The sequence below is a fragment of the Tamandua tetradactyla genome, chromosome 2 (assembly GCF_023851605.1).
Source record: "Tamandua tetradactyla isolate mTamTet1 chromosome 2, mTamTet1.pri, whole genome shotgun sequence".
Lineage (NCBI taxonomy): Eukaryota > Metazoa > Chordata > Mammalia > Pilosa > Myrmecophagidae > Tamandua > Tamandua tetradactyla.
This window is the reverse complement of record NC_135328.1, coordinates 147,536,918-147,549,966: the sequence shown is the minus strand read 5'-3', so window position 1 is coordinate 147,549,966 and position 13,049 is coordinate 147,536,918. Positions and strand designations below refer to the sequence as shown.

Genomic DNA, 13,049 nt, shown 5'->3' with positions numbered 1-13,049 from the left:
CGATAAGAAACAATAAAAGATATTGTTTATATGAATGAACTTTAAGACATGAGTACAGTCCTTAAACAGCTTAGAGCTGAGTTTAAATATGGACAAACAGAGATGCAAGAATTAAAAACTATGAAGTGATTTTGGGTAATTTTGGCCTGTTATTGTTAAACTCAGAGGAGGAAGAGATAAGTGAATCTGAAGCACTCAGATTAGGCCTTCTCAAGAAAGTTAACTTGAAAGATTGGTTGAACTGATATGAGCAGAGAGGAGGGCTCGGTGGAGAGAGGTGGTGAAGGGTAGAACTACAGGTGGACAAAAGCAAACTATAAGCAAAGTCAGTGGAGATGAAAAGAACTGACATACAAATCATGAGTTATGAGAACAGCACCTGGCACAGCAAATTCACTGTAAGTGCTAATACCATCATCTCAAATTTCTCATCAATTTTTATATTCACGCCTTTTAATTACTTGGCAATTTTCCCAAATAGTAACACATACCCTTTTAGCCTACTAACAAAAATAAATAGAGATGAAGAGAAAGGATGTTCAGTGCTATTGCTGCATTTTTTGAAAATGTGAGCATAAAGTAAAGTTAGGTGCAAAGATTCTGGGAATAAACAGGCAAGGTTGAGTGAGACAGTCATCTGTTAAGGGTTTTCCTTCCGCTTACCAAAGTCAGACACATTTCCAGTCTTAGTAAGCTGAACATCATAAACACTGAGTGGAAAGACTTCTATTTCATCATAAACCTACAAAAGGTGAGAACAACACAAATGTCACAGGATTTGATGTTCTATCTTTGAAAAGTATTCTGATACTTTCTCCATAACAGAGCAGGAAAACTGTTAATAAGCTACACTTTATTATAGAGACTGTTTCCAAACTGGATGCCAAATTTAAACAGAATTTCCCCCCAAATGACACTTCTTTCTTTAATCAAAAGGCACAGGATGTGGAACAAATTTCCCTTCTAAGGGCAATGCCCACTTGCCTGGTCTTGCATATATTCGTATGGTGCAGGAATAGAGTATTCAAAGTTTTCATTGACAAATTTTCGAAGTTGTAGGCCATAGTGGCTGGGTTCCAACTGCCTCATCTATACAAAAAAAAAAGAAAGTTATTCAGATCTTAAATGTTCTTTCCAAATTCACCATTGCTCAGCAGGCTCGTGAAAAACAGAAGTAGAAATTTCTAAACAAATACTGTTATCTAGTTTGTTGATTTTAACCCTAGGAAAGAGCTCAAATGCAAATGTGCAGAAAAGAAAAGCAGGGACGAATAGCTATTTTTAAGAAGACTTTCTCTAAATGATACTGCTTCTCACTAAAGGCAAGGATGCATTTTCAAGGATTATGGTTGAATACATCTGATAGCAGAATATGTCTTACTATCTCAACAGGTGGCATGATATCTTTTTATATATATTTACTTCAGTTGTTTCCCATTACTAGAGAAGTCTGTAAAATCTGAACACTCTCCTATGGTACAGACTTCAGAATTAGGAATTTTCTACCCCAAAAAAGCTTTCAAGAGGAAAATTATATACACATACGAACATGCACACAACACTCATATTCTCTCTATCTCTTTCTTTATATACATTTTCAACAGTGAGAAATTACTCAGGCTAATGCTTTAAGCTTAATTGACTCACCACTTCCAACACCCTCTACCACTTACAAAATTTATCATTTTAGTATCTGATACCACTAGTATAGAACAATGTCATGGTTGTCTGAATAAAAGCTTCTCATCATGAAGTAAAAGGTTATTAAGTTTGTAAGAATCTAAGCTACATAGATTCTTCAAGTCAAAAGTGAAAAAAGGCTTCAAGTCAAAGTGAAAAAAGACTAAAATGAACACTTTCCACATTTATTAAATGTACACGGTAAAATGCTGTCAAACTCTACATGCCTTTTTTCATCATTTCATCTTTGATGGCATGTTCTCTGAAAACTTAAAAAAATTTCAGCTCTACTGTGCCATCTGGTGGTCCTAAAACCTTCTGCTCTGCTGTTGCTGAACATATTTCATCTATCTCAGCAGGATCTCTTTAAGACTTACCAGAACCTTCCTTCTCAGAATGGAATAAAAGCCAATGTGAATAAAGCATGCACGCATGAACACTCACACATTGATCTCCACAAAGCAACTGTGACTGGTATCATGTTATTACTATTTGTTTAGTCTAGAGAAACTTGGTAAAACTATTTAGGACTGAATCAAACTACTTCAAAGTTTATGCCACTTTCTTCTAGAGCATGACCTCTGAATTACCTAAATAGCAATAGACTTCGTAATTATTCTAGACATAAAGGCATATAAAGAATTTCAGGAGCTTAGCTGGTTCAGGTTCTTCATGAAGGCAAAGGGTCATGACCTAAGAGACTGTAGCACAGAATGCTAATTTATAAACATGTTAATTATCAAATTGGTTAATACGTCCCCGAGTGTAGAAAGCACAAAAGGCATAGGAGATCAACATGAATGATTATTTCTATTCAAAAAGTATCTTTCTGCAGCAAAATCCATTACCTTGCATGCCAATGACAAAATATCTTCTACCCTGTGTTCTGGCTTGACCATAACAGTAACTCCTTGGTTATCCTGAAAATGAATGTAACTCTGAATTTCCGCTGATGAGCTGTAGAGATGCAGAAGATCATCAACCTGAAAAATCCATCACCAAAAGAAAATGCTGATGGATTTTATGAATAAATGAGAGAACCTGCTGGAAAAACTTGTCCTTAATTTATGCCATATTATATAGCAACCCCATTCCTACTCCTCACACATCTGGCAGCTCACAGCCCCATGGGCAGACATGTCCAGTGCTTTCTGCACTCATTTGATGCAGATGAAACTGAGGCACAGGGAGGCTGGGTGGAAGTCTGCTGACTCTTAGCCTGCATTCCACCCACTATGCCTCTGTGCTCTTAGAGCACAGTAGAACATTGCCATTGATGAAGGACCTGCTTTTGATCCACCATTACTGTTCGAGAATTTTAGGTTGAGAAGGGACCCTGTGAAATCCACACCTAAGCCACAATCCCTTCCCAATTGCTCAGAAAAATCTAAGACATACCCTTATCCATGGTCCACGGCCACTGACAAGCACCTGCATCCTAACCTCAATTGAACTTCACTTTTATCCCAAGCACAATTCACCTCACTGTCACCCATACTTGTTCTTTTTTTTGCACGGGCAGGCACCAGAAATCGAACCTGGGTCTCCGGCTTGGCAGGCGAGAACTCTGGCACTGCGCCACCGTGGCCCACCCCATACTTGTTCTTAAAACCAATCTTAAACCTGGGGAGATCGTTTCTCTATCCTCCTAAACTACTTCACATTTAGACACTCTTTTAAAACCACCCTTTCCCAAAGAACTATTCTAAATTTCATCATCACAGGAATTCTATGACCCATGCTAATATGTACTCCTATAATTTATGGCCAAAATATATAATATTTATTAAGCAACTCTGAAATGTTTTCCTCTGGTAGATTCTAGCACCAGCCTGGTAGTAAAGAAAAGATTTGGTATTTGAAATCACAAGACCTGATGCTCAAGTCACAAACTCTACCACTTAACCAGCTCCTGATCTGTAAAAGAGAACATTATCAAAGTAATTCCTTAAATATATTAATTAGCAAATAAAGTTTTTGTGAGCAAAAGGGAAGAGATATTAGAAACCTCTTACAAACCAGAAAACATTACAAATTCAAAACTCTTACATTATTATACCCCATTCATGATACATTAAAGTTATCATGGATGAGTGATTTTTCTTTGAATTTCATGCATTGTTTAAAGCAGAGCGGGTGCATGGTAGTTCAGTGGTAGAACTCTTTCTTGCCTGCCATGTAGGAGACCCAGGTTCGATTCCTGGCCCATGCACTTCCCAAAAAAGCAAAACAAACAAACAAAAAATTCAACAAATGGTGCTGCAATAACGGAATACTCACTTGGAAAATATAATGAAGTGTGAACCCACCATACAGCACAGAAAAGAAAAAAAAAAACACTAAAACTAGATCTTCCTAGATGGGGTTTAAAAACTAGAATAGATATATTAAAGAAACTTTTAAAAGCATAGTTAGGCAGAGAAAGATTTAGGCAGAAAAATCAATCTTTCTGCGTCATCTTGTTTAAAATGTGGGGCTCAACTCTGAAATGACATTTCTGGATCACGGATCTATCACTTTGAACACATTTTTTCAGAATGAATATTCCTTAAAGGAAGGAGACAGAAGGAGCCTGGAGCCAAAGAACCATCATGGACTGCCCTCTCTCCTGTAGGGTCCTACCCCACAGGGACCAAGTTTTCATTTTGGGTTCCACCTCCCATCCCAGGTGATTCTGCTTATCTTAGTGGTGATCTCAACCAGGTGTGTGGGGCCAGAGGCAGGAGATTCTGCTTTCAAGGCACAGCCCCAACTCTCAGAACAAATTCAGTCAAGACTGAGGCAGAGGTCCAGCAGAGGTCGCTGTGGAGCAAGAAGCCACAGCAAAAGTAAGGCCAAGAGGGAGCAATGACGGAGGGAAAGAATTTCATCCTGCACTTCTAGGGCACAATACAAAAAACAGGTGACTGACGGTGAGTAGGTGGGGTGGGACATAAGAAACACAGATTCACAACTTTGTCTTAGCTGCTTTTTTTGCTCCCATAACTGTACTCGCCTAACAGACAGTATTATAGAGGGCAAATGGAAGAAGGTCTTGGCTTATTTTAGCTCTCTCATAATAACTCTCTGAGGTAGAAGCATCCCATTATTTAATGGGACCAAAATATGAGGTTCAGAAATGATTGTGTGTTTCAGATGATTTGTATTGTGTGTGAAAATATCCCAATAAAATTGCATTAAAAAAAAAATGAGGCTCGGGAAAGTTTAGAAACTTGCCACAGGCCACAACCAAAACTGTGGTACCACTGCAGGAATGTGTACCCTAAACTCTGGCCCCAGCCTGCGCTCACGATGATTTTACTACATAGAAAGTTACCTCCCTACAACATGGACTTGACCCAGCTTCCTTCAGTTTCCCTGACCATTCTACTATACATACTCTATTCCAATTTAACAAAATGGTTCACTTGATATCCCCTGTGATGGTTAAGTTCATGTATCACCTTGGCCAGGTTATGGTGTCCAGTGGTTTGGTCAAGCAAGCACTGGCCTGATTGCTACTGCAAGGGTATTTCATGGGTGTAAATCATTAGTCAGTTGATCTCATCTACAGCTGATCATATCCATAATCACCACAGGAGATTGCCTTCAGCAATGAGGGAAATCTCATCTAATCATTTGAAGTCCTTAAAGGGAGAACTGACAATTTCAACAGTCAGAAAGAAGGAAGAATTTCTCTATTTCAGCCAGCCATCTTCTCTTGGGGAGCTCATCAAAACTTCATCAGAATTCCTACTTGCACCGGCCCTCCAGCATTTGGACTTGCCCATACCCAGAGTCAAGTGAATCAATTCCTATAAAAAACCTCATAATGTCTATATATCAAGCTCGTTGGTTCTGTTTCCCTGGGGAACTCTTACTTACACACATGCGCACGCACACACACACAAATAACCCTCTCCTGCCTCCAGGCCTTTGCTCATTTTCAATGTCCTCTGTCTGGTTAACCCTACCCACAGCTTTTGTGCAGAAATCACCTACACCTTTCAATATCATTTCAAATGCTACCCCATTTTGTCTTTTATGGTTCCTCTTGTTGCACTTAGCAAACCCCACCTCACTTGACAATCATTATTAGGTTGCTCCGCCTGACCTCCTGTAGTGACAAAATGAATGGAAGCTCTTAACACACAGCATTCAGCACTCAGGAGACACCCAAAGTATGGGTCCTGAATCCAATGGAACCAGAAACTCACAGAAATCCACATACAGGCTTGAAAGGTAAAAGGTGTCCATTTTTAGTACCTAATTCAAATCTGCTTATACAAGCTTCACGTTCTTAACACTCCCTAAAATGAGAAAGCTTTCAGAGGAGAATCTACCAGGGGATTATCAAAGGGGAGGAGGTCCTGGACAAGAGAAAAAGTGTATAGGTGAACTGAGAGAGGAGAGGAAGGACAAAAGACATATTCACATTATTTTCAAGGAAACAAGCTTTTGTGCTTTCATGCCAACAACCGCATACAGGAATCATTTTCTGAGTCTAGACTTAGTTGACCTAAGAGTTAGTGAATGAGAGAATGATAGAAGAGAAGACACCTATCACAGCCCATGAAAGAGTCAGACCCTCTCAAGAGATCCCTTGAGGAAAAGTCCCATGCAATATTTCTCTATGGGTAAAACAGGAATGTCTGCTAAAGAAAGGCAAAATCTGGTTATTCAAATGAAGCGCCAAGAACATAGAATCATTAATTAATTAAAACTAGACAAAGAAAAGAGCTCCTAAGTTGTTGTATGCTTGTCCCCATATGGCGAGAAAACTGGATTGATTCCCGTTGATGCTATTTCTCAAGAAGGAGGATTTATTTTTAACAAGCTAGATAAATATTCTCTTCAAAACATTCTTTTCAGAAAAGTAGTGGAGAATCTTGAAAATAAGCACAAAAGGTTACTCCATCTGGAGAATTCTTTTTCCCAGCATATCCTTTTCAAAGGTGCTAGATTAAATTAATCTTTGAACCTTTGAACCACTCACTGAGAATTTCACGACTGGCTACACTGCCAAGATGGCTGCATATTTACCCTACTCCTACTTCACCTCCCCCTGGAAATAAAACCAGTTTCCAACTAGCCAGTTTCATCTTCCTGGAGAATATGACCTGAGATGATATTCACATAATAGGAAGACAGTTTGGGTCAAATCCCAGCCCTAACAGTTGTCTTATGTCTCTGAACTTCAGTTTCTTCACCTTTATAAGGCATTGCAAACACCTCACAGGATGGTTAAGGGACTGATATGAGGAATGGCATTTGAAGTACCTAAACTGTAAAGGGCAGTAGTAATGTAAGAGAACTTTTTTGTCGCCCAGCCTGCATTGCAGCATTATATTGTACTAGGCATAACCATCATAACCTGGTGATAGCTGGCCACTGTAAACTGCTGCATGACAATCATCCCTCTTGGCATGTTCCAAACTCCTGGCGAGCTGTGGGGGGCTGTCGAGATTCAGATCACCTCGTGGCCACAAAGCAGGGACAAAGTCCCTGAATTGCAGTGATAGCTGTTACCACAAGGATAAACTAGCTGGCACTTGCTAATCACTTTAGCTCCCTTTGTAAGGCAACATACACAGAAGCCCTCATCATTATTATTACGTGAATGATCTTGAAGCCACATGTCAAATTACTCATGCTCAGTGTGCCACAAGGGGAGAAAATTGAAACAGCGCATGTTCTCGCAGCAGATGCTTCTGGATCAAATGGCTTATAATTACTACTTGGATCAGTGCAGGCAAGGAAGCAGCAACACCACAACCTGGCTGTCACAAACGGGCCCACACCCCCACAGTTGCTTGTAAAAAGAAAGTCTATTAGCAAGGGAGATGAGGAGAAGACATAAAGGATTTACATGGCTCTTGATTTCCTTAACGACAGTAAAATGTTATAGAGGAGAAAGTGTTTATTTCCTTCTTGGGCAGATGTCCAAGCATCACTTGTTATGAGAGGAAAACAAAGACCTGTCTCTGTGTGTGTGTGTGTGTGTGTGTGTGTGTGTGTGTGTGTGTGCGCGCGCATATGTATATGTATGGATTGGTTATGCAGCTTTCCTTACAAATGTTCTATTTTAACAGGCTACTGTCCATGGTCAAGAGTAAATTGTTTCATTCACATTTTCCACTTAAGAAACCAATATTAGGGTATTTTCTCCCCAGTTTGGAGCTAATGACTAATGCGACAACGCTTCATTCACTGGCTGCCACAAAAAGTTGGGACGCCCCGAGCTGGTTTTCCAGGACAGAAGCCAAAGGGCTGCCCACAACCTCTGCAATGAAGCTTCTGGGGTAGCTGTCCTGGGCCTCAGCGGGGGATTTGTTGTCCAATCTCCATAACAAACACCTCCCTTCCAATGCTGCACAGACTCATTATTACTCATCAAGAAGTACGTTATGAAAAGCTTTCATTTTTGGTTAGCCAAAGTGTCCTTAAAAAATGCTCAAATAAGACTGGCTTCATTCCAACCTTAACAAATTTCAGAATTGGGGTGACTCATGGCTGGACGGTTACATGATGCGCCAATTAAAGTGGAATATTTAAAAATGCACCAGACCCCTCCCTCCTACCAGGAATGACTGTCTCTCTGTGCTACTCAAATGGACATAATATACTTGCTGTATAAAAATAGATGGCTTGTGTAAACCAAACCATTATCCAAGAATGATTAGCAAAGGAATGCTGGTAAAATATAATAGTAATAATTCAACCAGCTACAGGTAGCACTGTAAGTTCCAAAGATTTGAAAAACTAAATTATACCCTTAGTTCTATCTGTAATTTGATCTGAACTTATTTGTCTAAGCAGTAGAGAAATGATAATGCTACCATTAAAATAGTCCTATAAATCAAAGAAATGTTTTCAGTATCCCCACATCAGCAGTAATGCTTGGTTCAAATAAACAGGGATAAATGTTCAGATACATTTGCTTTAAAAAAAAAAAGATGCTATATGGGTCACCCCTTATACTGCTGATGGAACTTTCCATTAAATCTCAAGATCATTTGGTAATTTGACCCCGATTTAAAAAGCGCTAAGCTTAATTTTCACTGTGAATGGCTGTTTTAGCAAATTTATTTTCAAAGTCCAACATAAGTTCTGTTATAGAAAGCAATTCCATGATATAATGCCTTAACTTTCAAAGTAAGAAATCTAAATTGTTACTTAGTGTTGGGAAATATCCAGACTTAAAATTGGGGGCTTTTATTGCAGAGTTCTCCCCAAGCTTTAAAGGACTATGTCTGTGATAGACAAATTAAGTAACAGGCAAATATATTCAGCAATTACTATGTACTTGGCAATATGCCATAGATTTGGAATACATACATAATCATAAGATGCACATAAACTATACAGAGCAAAGTTCTCAATTACAAGCTAGCCTCAGAGCATAACATATAGACCAAAAAAGATGACCAACAGTATGAGGCAATATACACTAATAGGAATCCAATAAAAAAAAAAATCAATTAAAATCCCTCGAGGAACATATGTTTTTATCTGGATTTTGAAAGTGGCTTTGACCGTGTATAGAAATAAAGGGCAGAGGATGGAAATAATTTATTATGGAAAGCCTACCATTTTGATGGTATAATTTATTAAATGGGTTGTTCAGTGGTAGAAGGCTCGCCTTCCATGCGGGAGACCGGATTTGATTCCTGGACCATGCACCTCCCCCAAAAAAGTAATGATGATAATAATTTATTAAATGGAAGGTTGGGATTCCTAATTGGTCAAATGTGGTCAAAAGGAGAGCCCCAGTTAAAGGAGCAGCTCTGGTTACAGGGGCTCCTGGCATACGCCACTCCTTCGCATAACTTTCACTTCCATAGCCTCTTTATCCCTTGGGGAGGGGAGGTGACAGGATCAGGATTTTGAGAGAGGGATTCCTCAACCCATTCTGAGTTCATCCTTAAGGAAACAGGACATCTGGGACAGAGCTGCCAGCTGGGAGCAGACTCAACATTAACCATGGCAGACCAACCAGTCCTGAGAGAGTACTCTGGGCATACTTGAGGTGGTTGTGTGGGTTGTTTATCTTCGGGTCACTGGAAAGTTCCTCATTCACCACCCCCAGGACCTCTCACAGTGTCTAACACTCCACCATTCTCTAGGTCTTTCAAATTAAATTCCCAATTCCCTAGGAACTCATTTGAACCATCCTAATTAATTTATGAAACAACTCTGCCTGTTTCTCCAAAAGCATATGCAGTTTGTTCAAAATCAGATTTCAACCTCCACAAATAACTTAGAGGAAGGTTTACTGGAAGTGAAACCCAAGATAAAATGATTTGGTGGAAGAGAGCTTAAATCAATAACTTGAAACATAGCTTAGGGCAGAAGGTGTGGGTTTAAGAAAGACACAAAAAGAAGAGGCATAAGCATATCCAAACAATCTTCACCTATTCCCGAATTTCATTTAGAAATAGTTCTGAGGGTCTGTTTGGCCAGGGGCAAATCTGGTGACAAAAGGGAACGCTCTGTTCTCTGCTCCATGGAGGATACCTGGAGATACTAAATTTGGTGATACACAGCCTAGAATGTACTATCTTTGTGACGATCCCTGTGCTGGAAAAGGAAATGCAATTTTGGACTCACTAAATTCTCAAATGAGGGTAAGTGCTGCTGATGACCAGTTAAATATCAATGAAAGATGCTATTATAACTTTAGGCTGGCCATGTCCCTAATCTTAAAATGGAGTTATCATGAGCTTCGGTAGCTCCAAAACTTTTTGGCAGAGAATCTCTCATTTACCAAATAGGAACCATTTTAATTCTAAATTTATTTTCAACAGATTCATGTAAAGATTCTGAAGCATTCCCCAATAAATTTAGCATTTGTGTCATTAACGTAAAACAAGATGGTTGTTATCTGCGGTCAAATTTACCTCACTGGAGTTATTGGAGTTTTGAGGTAGCTGAGTTCCAGAAAATCCATGGCTGCCACTTGAATCAAATATCTGATAGACAGGGGGAAAAACAGACTAATGAAATGATTCTGCAATGATCATCTGACAGCTAATCAACCTTCTTCAGTATTTCACAAGTGAAGTTCTACAAAAGTCATAAGATCTTCATATCACACTTTGTCCTATTTACTATTTCAGTACACTTAAAGTTTTAACGTTAAAGAAAAAGTTGTTTTTTTTCCTTCCCAAACATTTATATATTTTACTTTTCTATGGTATCATATTTTATTCAAGTCCTCTTGGATCTTCTGGATGTTGCTTGTAACCAGGAAGCACCCATTCGTGAAGAACTGGAACTCAACTCATGGTTGAGTTGGCAAAGCCACCAAAATAAAGCTTAGGACTATTTTTAATATGCACAGAATAGATGTTTAAAAGAATATAGCTTAATATTAAAAATGGTTGTGTTTGGATGGAGGGACTAAGAATAATTTCCTTCACCTCTTCCCACTTTAATCTTTTAGATTTTGTAGTAGAATAATAAACTTTTTTTTTAAAACAAAAAGGTCATCCATACATTAAGGGATATCTACTAAGTCAACTCCATTCAGTTATATAAATATTGACACTGTAATTAGTCCTTATATCTCTTTAAAGCAAAAAAATGATTCAACTAAATTCTTTTCTTTATCAAGATATTTTATTTTGAGAACATTTACCACATATGCTGGAAAAAAAATATTAGGCACACATAAAATTAGCTAGATGTCTATAAAGAAGAAAATAAAGTGAATTATCAAGTTATTTAATTACATAGAACTACTTTGATTAAGATCAGAATTGGCCTCAAGATAATTATTTAAACTTATAGAAGTTCAATTTAAAAAGCACAGACTCAGCCTTAGCCAGTGCTTTATAGTAGACGACAATTTCTAATGAAGGTTCTCATTTATAACCCACAAGTGATTTTTCTTTACAATTAAATTACATGTGGAACCACTATTTTGAAATGAGATATTTTTTCCAGTGTATACGCATATACAAAAATACAATGGCCCAGAACTGGGGTTCCCTGTGTTTTTGCTATTTTTCAATCAATCAACCGGTCCCCTCCCCTGCCCCAACCACCACTTTCATTGTTTCAGGGTATGGACAGGTCAGAGAACTTGATGCTGCCATTGCAGTCACCTAATTTACAAAACAATCAAGTAAATATCTCCACAAAAATTGGAAAGTAAACTTCTGTAAAACATGGCCCTCATGACATTGAAAAGCCCCTTCAGAATAACAGCACACTTGTTAAACAAAAATAAATAAATAAACAAAAACTCCCTTGGATGTTTCTTTATTCATTTATATTATCAAACATTCTCCCTATCCACTTATATTCACTTGTCAGATCGAGTGATAACACCTTCTTAACAGTCTTTGAAAAAAATAATAATCCTAAAATATATCAATCGGCAACTTAGAACTCATTATCAGATACTATTTCATGGGCATTATGAAATACTTCAGCTATGCCTATTCAATAGGTTCTGAAAACAATTTGCTGTCTTTGGGCCACATTTCAGCAATAAGTGCTCAGCCAATTTTTACTTGATAAAACGTTAAAATAGTCACCACTCTTCAAGAGAAACGAGAAGCCACAATTTTCGACATTTGGGGAAGCAGGTGTAAATGACTTAACCCTCCCAAGTTAATTCATTACTATCAGTTTCCCCATTAGTAAAATATAAAGACCAAATGCCTATTTCTCAGGGTAGTTGTAAAGATTACAATACATGTCTGCTACTATTGATCGCATTTAGCTGTTATTCTGATTATGGTCTTTGGGGAAAAAAATAAATACAAATACTAGAGCAATGAAAAGTGTAGATTCATGTCTAATTATCCTTATTTTGGGGTTCCTACGTGCAACAGACATGAGCAAGGCGTTAAGACCTCCTGGGAGTGCTGAAAAGCAGTTGAGCAACCAGCATGCTTTCATTTAGCACAAAAGTTCATACCAAGGCTGGATTTCTCTGAACTAATTTCTGTCTCATTTCTAACATGGGGATGGACACAAATGATTCACAGCAGGTTGAAACTCAGGACTTTCAAGAACCTCATTCTGGGTCTGCTGTCTTGCCACTCTGAGGAACTCACCTGGGTTATAGAAGGTCTTTTTTCCTTCCCTTTCCTTGCCAGGGTGTCCAACCCTTTTAATGAAGAAAAGATGCCCTTCTTACTTCTCCCCTGTTGGGTAAGTGAGAGTGTTCTTTTCCGGAGAGCAGAGTCATCTCTAGAACATATCTAATTATAAAACACAATTTTTAAAACCTTAAAGCTCATTATTTGGGTGACAGAGATTTAAGAGTTGCTCTAACAAGTAAGGTTTTAGTGTTTTGTTTTGCTATAAATGCATTCTGACCAACCCCAAAAGCTTCTGCATGTTTGAAATACCGGAAACACATCCGCTGTCTAGAG

At 38.4% G+C, this 13,049-nt stretch overlaps 1 protein-coding gene across 7 annotated transcripts in view; it reads right to left on the bottom strand.

Moving 5' to 3' along the window:
* The window catches only part of TIAM2 (TIAM Rac1 associated GEF 2), a 136,679-nt gene that overhangs the window by 85,599 nt on the left and 38,031 nt on the right, over positions 1 to 13,049 (bottom strand). For 5 of the 7 annotated variants that reach the window (XR_013170834.1, XM_077149330.1, XM_077149328.1 and 2 more), the window contains exons 7-11: positions 12,729 to 12,875; positions 10,560 to 10,631; positions 2,529 to 2,663; positions 985 to 1,089; positions 664 to 742 (exon numbers count right to left, since the gene is read on the bottom strand). Coding sequence is in view for 6 of the 7 variants with exons in the window: in XM_077149330.1 (XP_077005445.1) it covers positions 664 to 742; positions 985 to 1,089; positions 2,529 to 2,663; positions 10,560 to 10,631; positions 12,729 to 12,875 (538 nt within the window). In the remaining variant the exon portion in view is untranslated. The remainder of the gene's footprint in view (positions 1 to 663; positions 743 to 984; positions 1,090 to 2,528; positions 2,664 to 10,559; positions 10,632 to 12,728; positions 12,876 to 13,049) is intronic. The other 2 variants (XM_077149332.1, XM_077149333.1) reach the window with 2 other exon arrangements.